At 44.8% G+C, this 24321-nt stretch overlaps 1 protein-coding gene and 1 non-coding gene across 4 annotated transcripts in view; one reads left to right on the top strand and one right to left on the bottom strand.

Annotated features, from left to right (window-relative positions):
- Positions 1-3603: 3603 nt before the first annotated feature.
- Positions 3604-24321, bottom strand: part of Insc (INSC spindle orientation adaptor protein) — a 110725-nt gene continuing 90007 nt past the window's right edge. For all 3 annotated transcript variants that reach the window (XM_076941292.1, XM_034513373.2, XM_034514006.2), the window contains 5 exons: positions 19307-19485; positions 12117-12183; positions 9049-9204; positions 7741-7817; positions 3604-4204 (listed from right to left, as the gene is read on the bottom strand). In XM_076941292.1, the coding sequence (XP_076797407.1) occupies positions 4076-4204; positions 7741-7817; positions 9049-9204; positions 12117-12183; positions 19307-19485 (608 nt within the window). In that variant the 3' untranslated portion in view covers positions 3604-4075. The remainder of the gene's footprint in view (positions 4205-7740; positions 7818-9048; positions 9205-12116; positions 12184-19306; positions 19486-24321) is intronic.
- LOC117701627 (small nucleolar RNA SNORA17) lies at positions 21667-21796 on the top strand. Its single transcript, XR_004605784.1, has one exon. It is a non-coding gene; the product is annotated as a small nucleolar RNA SNORA17 (small nucleolar RNA).

The raw sequence follows: 24321 nt of genomic DNA, 5'->3' as shown, positions 1-24321 counted from the left end.
TTCAATCATAATCAGCATCAACTTTGATTTCTACCTTGTATCTTAGTACCATTGAGCACCAATCTCCTCAGCTGCAATGGAGACTATAATTGGATTTGACTCACAAATGTGGGACCGAGTGGTCACACAGCTTCAAAGCACTAGCAGCATGCAGAAAATAGATACATCAGGTGCTTTTGTTGTTGCTGGGAGCCCAAACAACCAAGAAGAAGAAAAAGGATTTATTTGGCTCATGGTTTGAGAGCACAGCATGTCAGGCAGGAAAGGCATGATGGCAGCACTGAGAGGAAGCTGCTCACAATGAGTCTGCAGTCAAGATACAGAGAGATAAATGCTGGCTTCCAGCTCTCCCTCTCCCCTTTCCCCTCCCCCCTCCCTTCCTCTCTCTTCTTCCCCATTCCACCTCCCGCTCCTCTTATCCTCTCCCTTCCCCTCTCCCTCCCCTTCTCCCTCTAACCTCCCCCCTTTTTCCTTCCCTCTCCCTCTCCTTCCCCTTCTCTCCCCTCCCTCTCATCTGTACACATGTGCCTGCCTGTCCTTTTTCTTCAGTCTGGAAGCCCAGGCCATAGGTTGCTCTGCCAGCTTTCAAGATGTGTATTCCCTCCTCAGTTAAACCTCCCTGGAAAACATCCTCCTTGATACACCCAGAGGTGTGTTTTCTAAGTGATTTTAAAGCCATTCAAGTAGACAGAGAGGATAAAACACCACAGTGGTATTAACATTAATCCAATTCTTTGGGACAGAATTAAACAGATCAACTGAGTTTACAGCTGCCTCCTTTCTCCCCTTTTCAGAGTCTCAGATTAACATTTTTCTGCCTGAGTCTCTGTTATGATTTCCAGCCTAGAGCTCCCCAAGGGCCCAGAAGCTGATCATCCAAGCTAATAGTCTATGGCCCAAAGACACTTTAAAATGGCTGAGGTTTTGATGGTCTCACTAGTTAGGACTCAGTCATGTCAATGTGCCTGGGGGTTGGGGAGTGTCATTTTTCCACATCCTGTGGATTTGAACTCTAATTTCTACCCAGATCCAGACTTCTTTCTTTCATTCCTATTTTAAACTTTCTGACTCAAAAGACCACTTTTCTAAATAACACTGACCTTTAAAGATATGTTAAGTCTTATTCTGAATTTTCCATTCAATGTCCAACTCCATTTCCTATTTTGCCTCCTTCTTTGAGTTATTAATAAAGCTTCCTTTATGTATAACACCATCTCTGCGTACTATGAATGTGTGTTGCACAAAGACATTGTTGCAGGGACAGTAATTATTTTGAGGTTTAATACAGTCAGGACAGGTGACAAAGCTGTAGATTCCCTGAGGACAGGATCTCTCACCCAGTAGCTTTCAGTGGAGCATGCATGGTGTGTTTTGTATCTTGGTACCTTTGAATAGGCCCCTTTCTCGATCAAAACCACAACTAATATTTGAAAATTAGACCCAGACATCCACCGTTCCCAGTTTTTATTAACCAAGCAGAAAGCCAGTAAGACAGAGATGTTCTTTATGACTTTTATCTTTTTTTTTTTTCCAGAGCTGAGGACTGAACCTAGGGCCTTGCGCTTGTTAGGCAAGTGCCCTACCACTGAGCTAAATCCCCAACCCCTCTTTATGACTTTTAAATATTTTCTTTAGCTGTCTGCTTGGAACACTTTCCCTTGAAGTCAAAATTCAGTGTTGATGTTCCCTTCAGCTCTCAGTGTCTAACCTATACACTTAGGGCTGTACTCTCTCAGAACTGGCAATTGTCTAGGTAGACCCAGAAGGGTAAGGAGTGGAGGGAAAGGAGATACATCTTTGGTTCTGGATGCTTCATTCTGATGAGAGGAGTTGTCTGGTGAATGAGGACTGAGGAATTCTGACATCACCAGGTCTGTTCTCCATTGACTCCCACCCTGCTCTCTCCTCAAGGATCTGATTCCTGAATATTCCATCATCTGGCTCTCAAAGCAGAGGACAGGACAACGGGAGACACCAGTGGGAGGTCAGAATATGAGAAGACAGGCAAACCAATGGCTCGTAAAACTGAGACATCTAGAAGACATTTAAAAAAAAATGAACCAAGTGTGGCTGTCTTTCCAAAGAAAATAACTGGTAATATTTGTGCTGAGTAATATGATTTGTGCTTTCAAGCATGGTACCTTCCCGGTATTTAAAGGTATTTAAAGGCTATTCTGATGAGAACAGCCATGATATTAACAAGTCATGTATTGCTATGTGGTGAAAGTGTTGCTATCCAAACAACCATCTCATGTAATTTAGTGAGATCCGTCAAAACGCTCCTTCCTAGGACGGGAGAGATGGACCAATGGTTAAGAGCCCTTACTTTTCTGACACAGAACCTAGATCTAGTGCACTCACATGGTAGCTAATAGCCATCTACAACTACAGTTCTGGAACATCTGGTCTCCATGAGCACTGCACACACATGGTGCACAGACATTCATGGGGGCCAAAGAGCCATACACATAAAATAAATAAAAGATCTTTAAAAATAAAAAACTTTTGTCCTAAGTGTGCAAGTTTTGGACTGGGACTCAGAGTCTGAGTTCAATTGTCTCAGCCATCAAGAGAGTTTCTTTATTTCCTCATCTGTAAAGTGACCTTGTCTGGCTAGAAAAGAATATATGGGTAAATATTAACGTATTTATAAATTAATGTAGATGCTTCAAAGCAAGTGCTTGGACCTGGTCAATGGCATACAAGTGTCCCACTATTCACCACCGTCACTCTAGGGGTCTTTGGAACAACAATGGCTCTGGCAATATATGTCGCCACATTCATATTCCAGGATAACTTACAAGCTACTGACCTCAGCCAAGCGATCCAGTAATGTGATCATGTATAATAATATATCCATGAACAGAGATGAATGGCCATATGATTAATGTGAGGAATAAAAGAGATGGTAGGTGCTTGGCCCAGGACCTGAAGCATTATATTAACTCATTTATATTAGTAATTGGGTGTTTGAGAAATCTTTCTTGAACTTTATAAAATTATTATCATGGGGCAGGTGAGATGGCTCGGAAGGTAAAGGAACTTACCACCAAACATGATGACCTAAGTTGGAGCCCTGGGACCCACATGGTACAATAATATAATCAATTTCCACAAGTTATCCTTCCGAGCGCGTGCACACACACACACACACACACACACACCTCATGTCACATCATAACTTTCAGGACGCTATACTTCTGAGCGGTGACATTGAAGGGTCGGAGGCTTATTTCTGTGGTATGAATACTGTCACCATGATCAGTTTCAATCTATGAGCATGAGGACCCTGGACACAAAGCTGGTGAGAAATTCTCAGTCTTAGGCCACTTAGACACCATTTCCTTCCCAGCATCCTTCTGGGGCGGACTCATGCACCATATCTCAGTTCAGGCCTCCTCCCCAGACAGTGTGGGCTTCCCAGGGCAGAGGAAGCAAGGGAAACTGAGTTTGGGTGTATTCACAAACACATGTTAGATGTTCCTATAAAAACAAGACACTCTGTCTGTACTTTAAACAGATGGAGAAGTGTCTGTGGCCTGAAACCATGAGAAGCTGAAACTGAGTTTAAAGACACAATTCAAGCAGAAAATAAGAAGGACATATTTTCATGATTCCATTTATTAAAGAAAATCAATTCCTTACAGTGTATCTTTCCAAATGCAAAATTCACTTTAAATTTCTGAAGAGAGTAAAACTAACTTTTAAAAAATGCTGGGCAGTTAAAATGCCCTGGTTCAAAGTTGGGCTTTTTTTGTTTTGTTTTTTTAAGTAGGCAAAATATACTGAGAGAGAGGAAGCATCGTGAAGGGGAGTCACCTGTGACAACCTGTCATGTTAGCCTTGACACAATTCAACTTCTGTACCTACATAGCCACAGAAGTCAGAGGTGTGTGTGTGTGTGTGTGTGTGTGTGTGTGTGTGTGTAGGGGGGGGGTGGATTCCCCTAGGACCAGCTACTCACTAACAAAGATTTCCCTTTCTATTTCATGTAAAAAATAAATTACATATAAATAAGGGGCTGAGAAGAGCTAGCATGTGACGTGCACACAGTGTGCCTCCTTTCCCATGCTCACTACACAAAACTCTCCTCCATATTGCTACACAGCAAGAAGGAATCCACAAGCCGAGGCTGGACCAGCTGCTGGAAGTCAGAGTCCTGAAGGCCTTCGGGACAGACCCCAGCCAACCGACGCAGGGCAGCCTGGAGAGAGAACAGAAGAGAAGAAACTATCAGACTGGGCCTCATGTGGTTGGTTATGTGCTTCCTTCAACTGCCCTGAGAGATACCTTTGAGAAATGACAGGCACTAGCCAAGCAATTTGATCTGATTTCCTGACACTTGTCTCATGATACTTTTTAAAAACAACTCTGGGAAACTATTCATGTTAAAGATCTGTTTTTAAGGATCTAGTCAACAAGTGATGTATGTAAGTTCAAAATGTGTTACTCCCAGAGACTGGGACTTCCAGAAGCATCTATGAATTCAAGTTATTGGTCTCAATGCTGTGAGTAACTTACAGAAACCAGGGTTATTCACTCACCCAAAAATCCCTCACAGCAAGTCCCTCACAGAAAACTGTAAGATGGGAAGGGAAGGAAATGAGAAACACGGAGTCTAGGTAGATAAGGATGCTGTGACTGAGAAATCCAAGTCAAAAGAGGGAGAGTTGGAGACAGGACAATGAGACAGTTCATCTATTACCCCACTGAGCACTGGGCTCACTTCTACATATCTTGAGGATATGTCCCTCCTGTTCTTCCCCAGTCAGAAGTATTCATCTATGTCACTTCCCCAGTGAAACCATCCTTGGTTACCCTAACAAAGGCACAATCTGCATTCCTCTTGCTATGTACCCTCCCCAAGCCTTGTTCTCAAGTCAGTCATCCCTGGATCTCACTCTTGGATACTCAAGTATTAAATAAAGACAGTGCCTACTGCCAGCTACTTTGCTATGGAAAAAAAAAAATCAATGTTTGCTAAAGGCAATCTGTGCTATCCATTTCCCTCAACACATGAGAAAATAATTGAATTGTTATCAGAAAGAAGGCCTGGGAACAGAAAAGAGGTTCCCAACTCTATCTGCCTGGCCAGGCTCCGTGTATCTCTCATCTTGCTGCCCAGAAGCCTGCACCCAATTTTGGAGTCTTTAATGAGCTAAGCAATGGACAGCCACCAGCATCAGTGGCTGGGGATGTGGACAAGTCAACTAACTACTACGTCAGACAATAAATAAGAGCCCAACTCAAGGTCATATAAAAATACAAAGGTCAATACAAATGCTTTCCCCCTTAGAATCAGGGGAGAGATACAAATCCTCCTCCAAGTTAAAATACTGAGACTAGTGCTTTGAGAGAGTGAAAACGAAAGAGCATGGCTAGAAACAAGATGGTCTGTTCAAAAGGCCCAAGCCTCCAGAGAATTTCAAGAGTCTACTCCGTGAGTGATACAGATTATATCAAAAGACAAGCAGGGAAACTAAGGTTATGCACTGTGTATTTCCTGCTTTTGTAGCACAGAGGAACCCTGGGAAACATCATCAGATGGGGATTTAGCTCTGAGCCTCCAGGGCTGAACAACAGAGTTGTAGAGATGGTGTTTGTTTGGGGTGTGGGACAAGACAGTGCTGCCAGGCAGTTGTACAAGACCTGGAAAGAGTAGGGGGCCTTCAAGCCTAGTGCCAGGACAGAACCACACTAAGGTCAGTAACAGTAGGTGTGGTGAAGAACATTGGAAAATTCCCTGCATGTCTGATAACATCATGAGTCAAACTCTCTCTCATAGGAGAATGCATCCACATGGGGGATGGGTTAGAAAGGGACCCTCTCAGCCTCCACGCACTTGCCCACAAGAAAATGTGCAGTCCCTTTCCAGTTGAAAGTTCTTGGAGTGATTGAAGATGGCAGTCAAAACGTCTATGTACTTTCTCAAGAAGCAATAAAAATGCCAGTAGTAATAGCAAGAAGCCCTCACAATGGAGGCAGCCTATAGTGCCCAGTGCTCCTGATGTCCTTAACTTTACCTATCAAGCCCTTCAGTCTGGCAGTTACTGCTGCCAGAGTGGTGACAATCAGGGAGTTGAGGCCAATGATTATGTGCTTGTCAGCTACAAATTTCTTCTCATTTTGTTTGATAGAAAAATAGACCCAGAGAAGAAAGTTTCTCTCTCTCTCTCTCTCTCTCTCTCTCTCTCTCTCTCTCTCTCTCTCTCTCTGTGTGTGTGTGTGTGTGTGTGTATCTGTCTGTCTGTCTCTCTCCTTCCCTCCTCCCCCACTCTTATTTTCTCTCCAAACAGCATCTCCGTTGGTTGTCAATGTTGTAACAAACTGAATCTACTGAATCTTGCTGATGTCTGACATTGCTCTTCAACAGAAATCACAGACATCTGCAGACCCCATAAAAGATGTTGAAGGTGTCTCCAAATAGTATTTACTACTGTGAATAAGCACATTTTAATATGCTATGTGAATAAGTATAGAATAGTCGTTTTAACATAATTGGTGCCCTTTAAAAACTCCACATTAATTTTCTATGCATTTAAAAGTTACTCAGAAGATGAGAGGGAAACTTATTAGGAACAAAGAATCCAGAGTGGATGGGTGGGAGTGGGGGGAGGGGAGATAGAAGGGGTTAATGGGGATGAATCTGCTTGAAACATACTATATATAGGTGTGAAATTGTCATGAAAGTTTTGCAGAAGAGGTTAAAAACCTTCCCTAGACTTCCAAAGGCACAGAGGAGATAAGGGTGTCCCAAAGGTCCCAGAAAAAAAGCAGGAAAGATTTTTCTTAACTGTCTCCACAACTATATCCCCACAGCCTAGAAGAGGAAGCAGCACATAAACTCACTCAGCAAATATTTACTAGATAAAAGAGTTATAGCACTTTGATCTACTCAGTGACATACAACTCACCAAGGTACAGTCAGGATGGGCCCACTGATGGCAAGGCCGACTGCTTCTACAACTGCAAGGTGCCCATGTGGATCTCCCAGAAATGAGCTCAGTGAAGAATGAGGCAAGAGGAAGGCTTTGCAACGACTCAGGCTGAAGGAACCCTCCACCCACTGCTTCTCCCATGTGTCCATTGAGTTCCCTTCTGAAAGCTGACATGGTCTCTGTGAGCCCACTCTTCGGTCTGTTCTGCCGCTCTGCTCTGTGGCCCATCACAGCTCACAGGAGGATAAATGTGAACAGAGCATGTGCTGCCCATCTGCTAGAGCAGGTTAGTTCAGGGTGAACCCCTAGTCCCCAGAAGTGTGAAGCTCCTAGGATGCACTTGCTTGGGTTCAATGAGGAGCTCTTACCCTCAATGCTTGCCACGCCCTCTGTAGGCACATCCACAGCAGAGGGCCAGGCAGAGGTGTCTTCCTGGGAGTAAAATGAGAAACCTCTCTCATAATTGTTCACGTCGGACATACAGCTGTCGACTTCTTGGCCCCTGTGTTCTGGGGGCTCCATGATATCAACACTACCACCTAACAGCCTCCGGCTCACAGTTTCAATCCACTGTTGGTAGTCCCTAGAACCTAAAGGCTCACTGGGGTGGTGGGGGTTAGATGGAGAACAGCCTCTCCATCCTCATCTTGCATATGGCTTTCATCCCATTAATAGGGATGAGCATTACCATTTTAATACAAGAAGGAAAAGCCTGGGAAGGTATCAAGGCTTATCCAGCTGTGGCAGAACCGGCTCAGTTCTTAAAGCCCCAGGGTGATCTGAAGGCAGGCTGAGAACTCACCAGGCAGGCCACCAGGACAGCATCACTACTGTTCCTCTCAGAGGGGGATCTGCAGAGCTCAATCAGGCGAGACATACCTGTACAAGACACAAGCAGATCACCACAACTGAGTTAGAGAGGCCTGGCCAGGTGAGCCGGAGGTGACGGTCAGCTTCACTCACAGTACAAGTTAGCGCCTGTCCACAGAGGAGAAGCTGAACCACCTGAAGGAATATTTCCAGGAGACTTTCTACTGCCTGCTCAAGGGCAAGAAAAGTAGAGTGTCGAAGTCAAACCCACAAGTGCCACCAAATGCTGCAGGCATGTTGCCCATTTTCTCTGAGTAAGGCCCTTGGAGTACACACTTCCTCTATCACAAGTACAATGTTTAACATTCATGCCTATGCATGGGGTCTCCCAACTACACTGCCCCAATTGGCTATGTCAGTCAGAAAATATATATGTTTAGCTACAAGTCTAGAAAAAGATAAACCCCATTAACATTTCCGAGAGATTTACTGAGAAAGTGTTGCTACAAGCCACAAATAACATATGTGACCTTGCTAAAACACTCATCAACCCACGAAGACAAGCAGGGCCTGTTCCGTCTACCAGATATGCTTTGAGCATCAGTCTCCACAGTCTCACATACAGACCATTCTCCTGTTACTACACAGGGCAGCTGTTGAGTCACCACACCAGGGCAGTGGTTCTCATTCTTCCTAATGCTGTAACTTTTAATACAGTTCCTTGTGTTGTGGTGACCCCCAACAATAAAACTATCTCATTGCTACTTCATAATTGTAATTTTGCTGTAGTGTAACATAAATATCTGTTATGTAGGGTGTCTGATGAGTGATCCACAGGTTGTGGACCACTGCTCTAGAGCTTAGCATAGAATAGAGATTCTGGGAGTATTCAGGCAAATGGGAGGCTAACAGCAATAGATAGAATTAATGGACATTCTGATCATAAGTAAGTGAAGTAGGGAATAGATAAATAATGGAGTCAATGAATTACTGAGAGACTAAACCTATGAACAGAGAATGAGTTGTAAAAGTGAATAAAGAATAAATGGTTAAGTAAAGGAAGTCATCAGGTTCTAAATGACAGGAGTCTGCAGGTGAGTCACTATTCTGACTACATTTATCTATTGTTACGATTTAGACTAGGAGCTATGTCCAGGGTTCCTACCCCAGCATCTCCCAGCACACAGAGAATGGGGCTGACCTGGTTAGTCCTAACACTCTACCCTCTGACAGCACCATGATATCACTACCTCCATCCCAAGCTTCCCTTTCTACTCCAGCTACAGCCAGCACCACTCACAGCTGAGCCGCACGGCCTCCTGGGCCACATCTGGGTCTCGGCAAAGGCGGGCCAGGGTCACTGCAGCTTTCTGCTGTACTCTTTCACAGGCTGCCACTTCTGCAGGCGTCCCAGACTTTGGCTTCTCAGACAGCATGCCCATGATGAGCTGGACACCTGGGCAAGAAGTGACAGACGGTTTGGACAGTTTAGACTCACTCCCACAGTAGAGCTTTCCTAGTGGGGCTAGCTAGACAGATGCAGGATGGATGCAGATGATGCAGGGCTCAAGCAAAGGCTTGGTGTAGGGGAATCTCAAACAGAGGTGCCAGTTGGATAGGGTCACCTCTTTCCTGTCCTCCTTCATAGAAATGTGTCTGATTCTAGGCACCAAGTCATGAAACTACAAAGAAACATCTAGAAAGACACCCCCACTTTTAAAAACACCATTATTGATTTTATGGTATGTCTCACAACGTGTTATGTGCACAGTAAATAAGCAGTCCCCTCAAACATCCCAACAGCCTCACGGGCAGGGCATAACCATGGAAACTCCACTTTAAGGTCCAGAATAGGGTAAGCTTCTTGCTCAAAGCATAGGAATGCTGGGTGGAACTTAGATGACTGCTCCTTGTCACCCGATGGGGCTGCATCTGAGACAAGTCAGAGGTACTGAGTCCCATAGCAGGAGCTGTCTCTCAGGTTTAGGCTGGAAAACCACTACAACAATTTCATTCCAGGTAGGAGTGCCAGAATGAAACTGTTTAGTCACCCAGGGGCCTCCTAACTCCTCTCCAAACAAGATCTGTCTCCTGATTGTTCTATAAAGCATAAACATGCACACGCACGCACACACACACACACCATCATTCCTGCCTTTGCCCACTCTTTCTGGGGGAAATGCCCCCTTTCCTCTTATTCCCAAATATCTTCCATTCTACAGGTTTACAGCAGAGGCCTGTCTTCTGTGTGAGATGCACCCCCACCCCTCCCCTTCCCAGCCCCCAGCCCCCAGCATCCCAGTCCCAACCAGCCAGGTGAGAACTTAAACGAGACATGATCTAAAGATAGGTTTTACTTCATGTTGTTTCTTCAAGAATTATGTTGTATGTGAGCTGATGATTTCCATAATAGTCTGAATTTCTGATTTCTAACATTTACCTTCTGAATTGGCAGTAGTGGCCTCACATATATTTCTATATGGCCAGAAGTTTATTGTTGTTGTTTGTTTCTAATTTTGTTTTGTATTATGACAGAGATGTACTATGTATCTCGGGGTCCCTTGGAACTATGTAGCTGAGGCTGTCCCAGAACTCAAAATCCTCCTACTGTAGCCTCCTGAATGCTGAGATTATAAGCATGTACCTACACACCTGTCTTAAGTGTACTATTATTAACGAGGTTGGTCTAATACTTGTCCACTTTATCCATTACATTATGTGTCGGGATCCTGCAGACATCTCTGTTTACAACCTGTGACTTAGTAATGGGCTTTCAGAGTCAGACTACTTAACATGGGTTTCCCTTAAAGAGATCCAGGAGTCTTCTGGCTTCTAGTGGCCTCCGAGGACATCACTATCATTCGGATCCTTCAAATCCTACCTTCCTCAAACTCTCTGCTTGAAATCCTATGAGGCTCTCACTGTTTCCTAAAAGAGAAGATAGGACTGGTACAGGGCTCATCATGGGTATAGATGCTCTCCTGACATGCTCTCTCTCTTCATGCTCATCCTCACACACTCCTGAGAGCAAACATTGCTACTTCCACTTTTCAGAGGGAAAAGAGAGAGCCCATACTGTTTGTAAATAACAGAGGCAGGATTTGAGCCCACCAAGTATGGCTCCAGTGTTTGCACTCTGGTATCTTCCTTTCTCCCTCAGTGAATGTACTGTTTTAGATGGCCTATTTTATACATCAACACTTCAGTTCAGGCAGACCCTCCTTCTGGTCAGGGAAAGCCTTTAGGAAAAATGTGGGGCCCTATTAAACTCCATGTCTTCCTTGTTCAACACACTGCCAGACACACAGTAGGTTTCTGTCCCTGCGGACTTACTGAGTTAGTCAAAAGCACTTTGTATGCCACAAAGCACTCTCCAGATGGCCCCTATCCCAAGCTCAAAGGCACAGGCAAGTGGCAGCCTGCTGTCATTGGCCACTTGAGCCAAGACTCCAAGTGCCTAAGGAGAGTACAAGTGACACCACGCAGCCTCTCCTCTTGGCCTCAGCTGGCTCAGCACAGTTTCTCATTATTAGCTCAATCACATGAAATTAACACAAAATGGTGTGTTTCAATTAGTCTTGGGGAACGAGGAAGTGTATGTTTGTTAAGACAGCAGGGCAGCCTGGGGGAAGGGACTTTCAGGAGAGCAGAGGTACCCAGCCTCCCAGCTCACTCTCTCATTAGCATCTCTGGTCTCCAACTGCTTGCTAATTGCTCCCTTATTCCTCAGTCACAGGAAGCCCTGGCCAGCCTAGCTCTGTTCCCAGCTGCAAGGCAAGCCACCTTGTCTTTTGACAGACACTGTTTACAGCAGCCTTCAGGCTGACAAGCCCAGTTCCACTTTCCCTTGACCAGGAATACACAAGGTGGAACAGAGAGGGCCAGTTGGAAAGGAGATGCCCTGAAGATGGGTAGAGGCAACTCTACTGCCCTTTCCTCCCCCACCCCCACCCCCAACTCCTTCCCACAGGTTAGTTTTCCATGGAGGCCAAATGCAATAAGGCAGTTAAATAGTAGTGTTGCCCCACTTTGGGACAACATTACCTTCTTCACTGCTTTATTGTCCTCAGGCCACTATCCCTGCCTGGCATTATCTTCTGTGTTTTGTTTTCTATCTCCCACTAGAATTTAGGCCTGTGAAGACAAACAAGCATTTCACTCACTTTTGACCAAGTTGTACACAGACACTCTCTCTCTCTCTCTCTCTCTCTCTCTCTCTCTCTCTCTCTCTCTCTCTCTCTGTGTGTGTGTGTGTGTACATGCTTATACAGACATATAAGCATATGTGTATTTATATATCTACACATAGGATTTATACAATCCCAAAGGCATACATCCTGATAATCCATGCAACGTTCCCAGACATACCATTCTCCTGAATGATGTCAGAGGCACACTGCTCCAACACAGACATGTTTGCCAAGATGGTGACAATCTGGAAAACAGAATTGAGAAATCATTAAAAAAACATACATGATCCCCATGGTACTCTCTGCAGGTAGGTCATATGGGGACTGCAGAGCGTCTGTCCATCCTGGCTCCTTACTCCACATCTGCCTAGCCTTCCATGGTACTGTCTTCTATTCTCATGAGCTGCTGCCACCCAGATGTAAGCCCCAGAGACTGATGCCCACTAATCAGTGGGTGACTCTGGGATGGTCACCTGGGGTCCCAGTAGAAAGCAGACTAACACTGGATGAAGCTGAGATCCAGTTGTTTGAATACAGGGACCCTCAGTCTAATCCTTGATTCCAGACCCCTTTCTCTCTTCTGTTCTGGCTTTGTCTCCTGACTCTGATCTTTGATTGGGTTTCCCCATGTCAATTTCCTTTCCTAATACTGACCTTCTACCTGAAATGAATTAAGGCTCAGCTCAAGCCAACGGACATGCTGATAAGAAAGTTGAATTTAGCCACACTTTACAAGTCTCTGGTCTATAAGCCTCACTTAGAGATCACCACTGACACCAACAGTGACACTGTCCTTAATAATAGAACACTGACATTCCATGGACTTCCACCCTTAGTTACAGTCTCTTGGGCTGTAACAGTTTCCAGTCCCATGGCACAATCAACAAGTCCCAGTGAACTCATAGCACAGAAAGAAAGAAAGAAAGAAAGAAAGAAAGAAAGAAAGAAAGAAAGAAAGAAAGAAAGAAAGAAATTTGGATTCAGTAATTTCAACAAGAGACTCAGACTGCAAATGGTGCCAAAAATTAGATAGATAGATAGATAGATAGATAGATAGATAGATAGATAGATAGATAGATAGTCAGTCAGTCAGTCAGTCAAGGATGAAAGTGTGGTGCTATAAGCAGAGATGTCCTCTGACGCTGTTTCTAAAAGAAACCATACAGTGGCAAATGTGCCTGTCTCTGCAGATGCAGACAGCATGCACTGATGATGGTTGAAACAAATAGGGAACTCTAAAGTATTTCTCCACAGTGGGAGGCCACTCCCCAGAGAGCTTCTTCAAGAGCTGGTGAGATGGTCTAACCAGGAGCCATGCTCTGCCTCTGAGATGGCAAGTGATAGTCTGCAGAGGCCAGCACAGGAGGCGTCATTCCCAAAAACGGATGGTAGAGCAATATTTTCCAGGAAAGAGCATTAGATGGATTTTAACTGGTTTATTTCTAGCTTATCACTCTCCTTAATAAAGCATCTGAAAACTCTCTTAAACAGAAATAAAACTGTTGTCATACCAATAGGATATCTATCCCTCTGCCCTCTCAAGACATACGTTGGCCTTGGAAACAATATCTCTGTGCCTCAGCCTCTTCACACTCAGACCTGGTCAGGGAGTGGATGGATAAGTAAGAACTGCAAAGAGACATTGGGGGAAGGCAGGGAAGCCCCTCAAAAACTTTATTCTGAAGTCAACTGCTATACCCAGTGTTTCATTAGAGGAGTGGTAGGTATATATTGGAAGTTCTTTTTCTCCTCTCAGGATAGGGAGTGTTTGTGGGCTCAGAGGAAGAAGTTAGAGAGAAGAGATGGGATCTTCCTCAAATGGAAGATTCCCCAAGAGCCATAAAGTACAGTCATATGAGAGATAAGGGGCTAAGTCTGTCAGATTACGGTGCATTCCCGTGTCTCTGGGCTGCCAATAACAGCAGAAACGGGGCCCACCACACAGGGGCTCCCATGCCCCACCTGTCACCAGACAGACATTTCTGTATGTTTGACCCGTACATTCATGAAGAAAGGAAGGAAGAGACGGAAAGAGGAAAAGAGGAAGGAAAATAAAACCTTTGTCTGCAGCAACGGGTTCATTATATGGCAATCATTAGCTGAGTCACAGGCTCCAGGTAGGTCTTTGTGTTGGACTAATTTAGATCCTGTTAATGAAAATTACTTCCTCCTTACAGAGCCTGTACCCCATGTGGTTTTCTGAGGTGCAGATGAAGTAGTCAATTAAACACAATTTGAATAAATGCCAATTATACCCTGCTTGGAGTCTCCTATTTGAAACACACTTGTATGCACTGTGATGGAGAGGGAAACGAAGCCAATGTTTTCACCTAGCAGTTAGCTCCCAATTGGAGTTTTAAGGATAACTGGTTTACCTGACTGGAAGCAACCTAGCAATGCTGTGAAGACATGGAATGCAGCAGTCAGGCTCATGGTTTCTCTTGACCCAGGGTTATTCAATTGGTTTAAAATTAAGGCCTGCTTTTCCTGACCCTTCTGTAGTTACCTGGTGAGCACAGAGAATACTGGCCTCAAGAAATACCTTGGATGAGATGTAGTGTAGGCTCAAGTCCTGCCTCCATCTTTTGTTATCCACATGAGTCTAGCAATGCTACCCAGCCTTCTGTGCTTGGTTAATTAAACGATATATATTTCTTATTGCTGCTATAACAGATTGCTGAAAACTTAGTAGCTTAAAACAAAACAATTTTATTATTTTGCAGTGCTAGAGGTCTGAGACACTCTTGTGCATGCACCCGTGCACGGGTGTGTGCGCATGCACACACACAAACACACACAGTAAGCTTAGGTTTCTCCATTGGAAAACCAAATGAACTGTAATCCGTGTAACATGGACTTGCCCCCTGCTCTGACCCTCTCTCTTTCACCTGTACACTGTGGAACTGAAGAAATGGTTTAGTGCTGCCAGGGCTTGGACTCCAGCATCCAAGTAACAAGTTGAGAAAGCTTCAGGTTAAAGGAGAGACATTGCCTCAAAAGAAATAGATGGGAAGCTGTAGAGGACGCCTGACATCCTCTTCTAGACTCTGCAATCTGCACACACTTGTCTATACATACCCCCACCTCGTTAAATAAATAAACCAATAAATAAATAATTTTTAAGGGCTTTGCATTTTTATATATCCTAGAGAAACTTCAACTTTGGGACTGCATCTTTAACCGAACTTTTCTATCTAACTCTTTCCACTCAGCCCACAAACATTCATTATCCTAAAACGAAAGAAAAATAATTTTCAATAATGAAACCTGAGCCATTTTCTCTGACCCTGCTCCTCTTGCCTCCTCACATAAAATCATGTTATTACTTTACACCCACCTGGATAACACTCCTTGGTTAAGAGCCTTAATTAATCACTATGCAAAACCCCTTTTGCTATGTACAGAAAGTTATTCATCGATCTGGGGTAATAGGAATGGGCATCTCTGTGCAGCATCATTTGGTCTACCACGGGAGATCAAATATAAGTCATAAAATTATCATAAGCATTCAGTGTGTCTTGCCAATCACCCAGAACACTTGTTAAATTAAACAAACATAACACACTTCTAAGAGGCAAGTCCTGGAAGGCCCCAGACCTTGAATGATTTGTTAAAGGAGCACTAGCAATGTGACAGCCACATTAAGGGGCTGAACATTGATGACCACGAGGTACTGAGATGAGAGATCCTCTCCAGGGAATAAAATGTCTCATATTTGGAAGATTCTACGGTGGTTCAAATGAGAGTAGTCCACATTCCTATATTTGAAGACTTGTTCCCAGTTGGTAGAACTGTTTGCTAAGAAATGAAATGTGTGACCAGATTGGAGGAAGTATGTCACTGGGGTGGGCTTTACAGTTTCAAAAGTCCATACCATTCCCATTCAGCTCTCTGCCTCATGCTTCTGGGTTAAGATGTGAGATTTCAGCTACTGCTCCAGCACTATACCTGCCTGTCTGCCTGCTGCCAATGTTCCTTGCCATGATAGTCATGGACTCCATCCCCCTGAAACTATAAGACCTGAATAAATTCTTTCTTTTATAAGTTGCCTTGGTCATGGTGATTTAATCACAGCTATAGAAAAGTAACTAAAAGAGAGCCTTCCTGGCTAGAAAACAACTAGTGGCTTCCGTGGCATTCTGAAATCATTTTTCATTCAGCTTACAGGGGCCTTAGGAAAATTGAAGTGGAGAGCTAATTAACCTAGACTATCAGGGGATCTGCCATGTCACTAGTTCAACAATAAATGTTCTGGTCTGGTAGAATGTAGCTTGGCTGAGTCTTCTGATAACAGCATACACAGACAAAGTGCTCATCTTGCACTCTTTTAGAGAAAGCAGTCAAGAGATACTTGCTCACAGGCAGACATAAAGACATTTCCCAGGTTGTGTCACATCCCTAGCTGTCTCAGCAGTCACTCTGACCACACCCTGACTCCACCAACATCCCTCCTCATCTGCTGTGTTATAGGATAGCCCTAAAGATTATAATACATAACCAACATGTAAAGTAAACCCAGAACACCCAGTTAGAGACAGATGCTCTGGTCTGACAGACTTTATGACACAGAACACCTGGATACATCCATTGGTGATTCATGGGTTCTTCTCTATGTTGCCCAAGAATTCAGACAAAAAAAAAAAAAAGCCAATATTCAAAAAACTGTAATTAACATTATTCTTTAATCAGAAGCTTGTCAACAATGTCAAGCATAGCTCTGGAATTCTCTTCTCTTCTTGCCCAGACTATTTGCTTTTTCATGATTTGTGTGGTCATGTATGTATGCATGTGGAAGCCAGAGATTAATCATCATTCTCCAGCTGTGTATATTGAATGGTCTGGACTGAACCTAGAACTTGCCAACTGAGCTAGGATGACTGGCCAGCAAGTTCCATGAACCCACTTGTCTCCTTTCAGCACCAAGACCACAGGTATCTGTTTCCCTGCTCAGCCTTTGTGTGGGTTCTACAGATTTGAATCATGTTCTCATACTTGAGTAAAAAGAATTTTACCAACTGAAACAGCTTCAGCTCATAGTACTTTTCAACCGTAAACACACACACACACACACACACGCACAAACACACACACACACATGTATATATACCTTGCATGTGTTCATACACAACCTGATACTATACATGCCATTCATTACTTCACACACATCATTCCCCACTGCATTAGCTATATTTCCAGGCCCTCCATTCCTGCCCTAAATTAGACATCTCCATCTAGACATCTCAGCCTATCCTGTTCCAGTCACCTGCCCCAGTCACTACTCAGTACCCACTTTGGTTCTAAATGCTTTGTGAACACCACCCCATTTAACCAAGCAAGGACCAGAGGAGAGATACTATTCTCTTCATTATACAAATGAGAAAATTATGGCTTAGAGAGATTAAGAGACAGGTTCAAGGACACACAGCTAGGTGATGACAGAGACAGGATTTGAACTAATGTGTACCTAAACCCAAGACATGTTGTTTCTACTCCTATTTACATACATAGCAGAGATTTATAAGCTATGGAGGAGTTTTGAAACACAAGTTGCTATCACAACCCCCAGTAATTGGCATTTCTGATCAATGGATTCCTGATAAATGGTGTTGACATTGAAGTCCCAGAGATGGTACAAAATGTGGTCATTCTAAAATGTTTAGCAGTCTACAAACTTCTATGGGAAGTGCAGGTAGTTCACCGTCTTTGAAAGCAATTCACAGAATGGCTCATCATGTTTCTGTTCTAAGTATCCTTCCTCCACTCCAGAGGTTACTGACACTGGTTGTGCAGGGCCTTAGAGATGTCCTTCCCACCCTGTCCTGTCTGTGGTTAGATATCTGCACAGCATAGCCTCTGCATAGCACCCCATGGGTGAGAAATCACAAGGCCTTGTAAACCTATAAGTAAGCAAGGTCTTCTTAGGTATTATAGGCATGGCCACTATGCCCAGTTCTGGGAATCAAAATAAAGCCTTTGTGTATGGTAGGCAAGCATTTGACCAGCTGAGCTATATCCCCAGGCTAGGATAATTTTCTTGGTTCCTGATTTCCAGATGTCACCTGTACTATCTTCTAGATTAGCAGAAGTAAGTGGAAGACCTCAGACCCATTTCTATGTTCATAGCTGCCCACACCCCAAGAGTGAGTACAGAATGGGCTTTGCCAGTGAGGCTTTGGCTTGACTACTTAAGTGGACTTGGCCTGCCTAGATGATAGAAGAGTTCTCGCTGTTCAAACAGAGGTGCACTAAGTATATAGCCAAGACCAGGAGGCTTTGCACAGCACTGGCGTCACTGGCATGCTCATTACCGGAAGCCTCACTGGGCATTTAATTTCTTAAGTATTTCAGGGGGCGGTGAGCACTTCAGAGCCCAATTTATCTTCTTTGTCTTCATTACAGAGAGCCCTCTGATCACCTTAATCCTTCCTCTGCCACAGCAAAGAGCCATTTGTTACTTTAATGGGTATGCTCTCACTAGCTAAGTGGCTGCTCAGAGCCAGGGCAGAAGGTGAAGCCATCCTGAGGACAGTGGGAGATGTGCCTGACTCAGACAGGGGGTAGAAAACTCCTGAATCAGATGCGGGGGTAGGGGGGGGTGTGAGTGTTCATTTGCCTCCTACTTGCGCACATTCTCATGGTTTTGAGGTGCCCTTCTTCTAAGTGTTGGTGAGACCTCATTTTGGGGGTGGGGTTGAAGCTGCCACTCTTCCTAGTCAGGTTATGGACTCTGCGTAGACATGGGACATTCACAGAGGAAGCAACATCCCATTCGACACACAGGGAGACCACAGTCTACAGGTTCCCACTCAGTGCTGTGTACAGTGGGCCATTCACTTGCTTTACAACATCTTTGTGACAGAGTCTACACCAAGAGTCCGCAGTCCCTAGTCTATTTAACCCCTACCTTGACTCTGCAATCATGTACATACATTTTGCAAATGAAGAAAGAATTGCCCAAGGTAACATGACCATTAACAGCAAGGATCTGCTGAACCTGTATCACCTGTCTCCAAAAGTCTTGTTCTTATTGTCACTACTGGATCTCATCAGACATGACCAGAATAAGCCCTGGGTAAGGCACTTGATGGTGAAGGCGTGAAAGAGGTTCAACAAGTGGAAGCATCTAGCTAAAGAAAGAGACCATACATATAATAAAGACCAATACAGAGCAGAACCTTCAGTTCTATTCTTGTGACTAACACCAATGACTACAATAAACAGTGGGCATTGCCTTTCAGAAGCCAATCAATAAGGCAAATAGCTAGGCCTATGTGAATATGATCTCTACCTGTTCCCACCCTGACTATCCATGGGCTTGTCCATCTCTAAGAAGTAAACTACAAAGTCAGGGCCTTCCTGGGTTCTCACCTGGTCCCGAGTATAAGGTGTATCCACTCTCTGCTTGTCACCACAGGCTTCCAGGAGGACACGGATTGCATTCAACTGCAGAAGCATCTCACAGGCCATTTTGTCAAAGAAGGTGATGTTGGCAAGGGCCGCAGAGGCCAGCAGGAAGACTTCCCCTGATGAGGCCTCTTGGCAGAGTTCTGGATAGTGAACAAGAAGAAATAGTTCAGGGCCACGTGTTTGCACATGATCTCCCTCGGTCCCCACAATAACTCTGGGAGACCATTTGAGTGGGAGTCTTGGAACTGGCTTTAGAGATGAACAAATTTGTTACTAGAGAGGGAACTATGTCATTTGTATAGGTAGCAGAGCTGGGATTGGAGGCCTCGTATGTGACTTTTGCTGACCCACAGTGTTTATTGAGTGAATCCTAGGTGCCTAGAGTTATGAGATGGTAAGATGGACCAAACAGATCGCATTATTGCCCCTGTGACATGTATTCTCTGCTAGCAGACAAGAGATAGAGAGCCTTTGAGAGTTGATATAAATAATTGCCGATTTTGATAAATATGAAGGGAAAAGAGACAAATGCTATGATGAAGAATAAGTGGGGACCCATGGGTCACATAGGAGATGTCTCAAAGAATATATCCATAACACTGAAGCCTTAAGAGAAGAAAAGGAATCAGTCATGAAAATGTCTGGAGGAGGGACACGTTCTAGATAAGAGAAGTACTGTATGCAAAGGCCTTGGAGCAGGAAGGGATATATCCCTTCTCTAGTTCCCATGTCTCCAGGGATGTACGCTAGGAAGAGGCCGGAGTTAATGCAGATACTTTGCCTTCCAGACACCTTCTATATCGCTTTTTGGTTTCAGATGGCAAAGGTCACCTGGCTTCAAAAAGTACTACACAAGCTCCTGAGTGCCAGGGCTCTTTCTTCAGTCCTCGTAGTTACAACTCAGCATAAAACGAATGTCCCCACCTGCCATATGCAATTGTGCTAAGTCCTTTCTGAAGGACCATTCCCATCCCTCCATCACCTAATACAGTTGCCTGCAATGGATGCCCACCTCTAGAGGCACTGTTCATGGTTCTGCTTGTCCCAATGGCCCTAACTTCTAAGTCTCAGTTCCAACCAGTCAGGATGTGACAGATTAAGCTTTGTGCCACTTGTAGCAAGTGTGGCACTTCTACAGAGACAGAGGAAGGAGGGCCACACTCCATAAAACAGACCAGCAGAGGAAGAAAGTAGAGAAACAGAGCTGAGCAAGGCCCTATGATAGTCCATGCTTCAGAATTCTGACACTGCAGTTGGCACTTCTTGGCACTTTCATGGATGTGGCTGTGAATTTCCCCTAATGTAGAATAGGCAGGAATATCAGTTAAACACCTATAACCTTCCTTGTGCTGTACCAGTGCATTTGGATCCATCTTTAAGAAAGAAAGGGGTTATGTGCAGATACGGAAACTGAATCTCACAGGAGCAGCCACAGATACTAGTTCTTGAGCATTTACTCTGGGCCAGCATCTACTTTAATTTTTACTTCACTCAGTCATTTGATCTTTACAGTAATCCAATTTTATTGTGACTTTGTCAGTTACATATCTGATGTTGTGGCTTGCTGAGATCTTATGCCCAGTAAGGAAAAAATAATCCATGTCAACCTGATCACAAAATCCTCATTCTTCCTATACTTCAGGATGTCTATTGTTTCAGCTCTTTGACTCAGTCTCAGCAATGCCCCCATAGGACTAGGATCACAGATTAGCCAAGTAACATCCTTATAGTAGATGTTCCCTGCATCCCTGCCAGGAGAAAATCATTGGAGCATCTGACTCTGTCCAAGCTTACATCTCTATACCTGGGCTTTAGTATGGGACCACTCTACTGCTAGATTTGTCCCTAGGGGCAAACGGTACCCCTTGCCCTCGTGCACTTGCCGTTGATCCTGACACATTGATTATTAGCACAGCCATCTAAGTGCCTTTTAATTTTGCTGCACATTCATTTGCACTACAGTCTGAGTCACCTGGGATGTGTTAGGAAGATTAAATTGAGGATTCCAGTGACTCACTTATAAATGTTTCCAGGGAATGGCAAGAAATTGGAGCCCTATTTCCCACCAAAGAACAGAGCCCTGGCATCCTGCCTAGAAGATATATCCCATCTGCTGACTCTGTGAGTGGGCTGAACAGTGCGTCTTCCTGGGGATGGGTTAAATAAGAAGGCTTTTCTTCTCTAAGGATTAATACAGTCTGGGAAAGAAACGGGGCTGGGTATGTAACAACAGTGAAAGGTTGTTTGGAGCATACATGCTTTGGGTTGTTTATTATTTGGAGTGTTTCTACACAGTTGGCATTTAGTTCTTAAAATATGTCCCTGCACCTAGACATTGCGGATGTAACTGCTGTGTCACATGTATGTCAATAGGTGGCAGAGAAGAGAGAGGCTATGTCTGCTCTCAGTGTTTGGACCTACGGACATCTGAAGGATTAGCAGCCTAACACTCCCTGAAGAAATGTGAGCCGGAGAAGACCACAAGGGTGGGTGGGAACAAACGGAGACTTGAAGAACCCCACCTGGGACTGCAGGCCTGGGCAGGAGTGAACCTGAGACTGGTGCCATGGGACCTGGATATGAAGCTAGCCTAAAATGACACCAGTCCAGTGCCATGCAGTCCTGAGGGGAAGACCATGCCCAAAATGACCCATAATGGGCTAGCAGGCCATAGCACTCCTGAGATGACCCCAGACACTCAGAGACTGGTTGACACTAAGAGGAGCAAGTAAGTGGTGGAGAAATGGAAGAGAAAGAGAAACGAAAGGATGTGGGCACAATGAAGAGAGGCAGAACTGGAAACTCAAAGGTAGTGAGGAACAGCTTGTTGTGAGTAGCTGGTGAAGCTGCCAAGGACCATGGTGGGGTCCTGGCCTGTGTTGCCATTTGGGGAGGCACATCTGCAGCAGCAGGAGGCTGTTACCACCAAAGGTCAGGCAGAAGTCTGTGGTCTGGGCTGCCACCCAGGATGTATTGATGTCTGAGGGCTGTGCAGAACTGGCCCCGCTCCTCAACTGGGCATCATGGGAGGCTTGGCCTGGAGGCAAGAGAGCAGGAGAGCTGACTTCACCCCTATCCAAGGTCAGTACTCAGGAGAGTGGACCCTAGACATTGTGGAAGCTGTGGGTGAGCCAGCCTCCAACCTTAGAGGGCATGAGCATGGGAGAACTGGCCCTGACAATTATCTCTCATGTAGTGTCATGGATGAGGGAGAGACACCCTCCTCCCCCACTCCCACCCCCTTGCCACTTGTGACAGGTGGGAGACCTGACCCTGGGGTCATGAGAGCAGGAGAGCCCTGCCCCTCACCTGCTGCAGCACTCAGGAAAGCAGGCCCTGTATCTCATCTGGGCAGCACAGTAGATCTAACCCTGATGGCAGGGGTGTAGGTGAGCTGGCCCCAAGAGTGTGAGCATGGGAGAGTTGGCTCTGCCACTGTTTGCCCTCCCCTTGCCCCTTGTCTGCTGTGCAGTGGCACAGAAAAGTGAGAAGCACCATCCTCCCCTCCCTCCTCCCTTGCCACCTATGGCAGGTGAGAGAGCTGGCCCTGGGGTAGTGAGAGTGGGAGAACTGGTTAGAGCTTGCCCTGGTTACAGGGGTTGCTGGTGAGTGATCCCCAAGAGTCGGGGAGCAGGAGTGCTCCCATGCTGACCAGCTCAGACACCTCTTACACCCAGATCCAGGGCTTTGAATTGGCCCACCCCAACATCTGCCCCATCAGTGAACTGCTGGAGTGCATGGTCCTACAAATCCAAAACTACAGGATCTCCATGACACAGGTCAACAACAGGATGTCTGAGAGTAGACCCAGTGAGGTTCCAGTATTGAAAGTGTATCAGAAGCCAGAGGCCTCCAACCAGACCAAGGACTCATTGCGATCATTATTTGCAAGCAAAGAAGTGTGGACAAAAGCATATATTTTAAGACACAGTGTGACACACTACAGCTTCCAAGAACAAGATTTTGTTTTCCTCTGTTAGTAGGGAGGTCGCAAGGGTGGAGAGTGGGTGCAAGGGGAGGGGGAGATGAGTGGGATTGGGGTACATGATGTGATATTCGCAAGGAACTAATAGAAGTTTTAAAACAAAACAAAAAAATATGTCAGCCTTTCTTACAAGGCAATAATCAAGTGTGGTTCACCTATGTGTGTCCATATTTAGTCTGTGAACATGCTCGTCAGCTTACTGCAGGTTGCAGATGTCTTGTTTACTTTTTCCCTTCAAGTCATTTCTTTCCTGCCAGACCCTGGTGAGAGACTGAGCATGAGAGCCCTGGAATGTGGATCTGAACACTATTCTGCAGTCTCTCACTTTTTCTGGACCTCCACCTTTTAAACAGAGTAAGAATGGGCTTTGTGGTCACCTGAGCTTCCTCTAGCCAGGTTCTCTATGGAATGCATTTTTTCTTGACTTTGAATCAATGTATATGTTGGCATACCAGTTTCTCTAAACCTGGCCCATGGGAGACTCGGGCCCTGTGACCAGGGTCGACCATAAAGTCCACCTAACTGATAATTCCCATATGCAAAGTTCTTTCTCAACAGTACAATCTTAGAGCCGGAAGGTCCTTTTAAAGATATGGGTTACAACCCCTCAATGCATATCAGAAGAAAGTTGTCAAGTGAGATTTGCAAGATGCCCTGGTATGTGAGTGGTAGAATCCCACATAATCCCTCACAGAGTTATTGGCCAGTAACTGTTGATGAGTAAGTAGAAATCCAAAAGCAAAGTTTGGCTGTTCCAACTATTGTCTCAACATCCTACACAGTCTGTAACTCCAGACAACTGTAGATATTCTCAGCCCTGGTGTGACAACTCCAAGAGCCTGACCTAATTAATTTTCATTTAATTTTGATGAGAAGGATCTAGAGATGGTCAGTAACAAAGGTGTGGACGGAAGTGGAAACTCGGACCTCACCAGGCAAGTTTCCTGAACATTGTTACTTTGGTTAATCCTAGTTTCTGCAGTTTGGCAAA

This window comes from Arvicanthis niloticus, chromosome 1 (genome assembly GCF_011762505.2).
Source record: "Arvicanthis niloticus isolate mArvNil1 chromosome 1, mArvNil1.pat.X, whole genome shotgun sequence".
Classification (NCBI taxonomy): domain Eukaryota; kingdom Metazoa; phylum Chordata; class Mammalia; order Rodentia; family Muridae; genus Arvicanthis; species Arvicanthis niloticus.
This window is presented reverse-complemented; position numbering and strand designations above follow the sequence as displayed.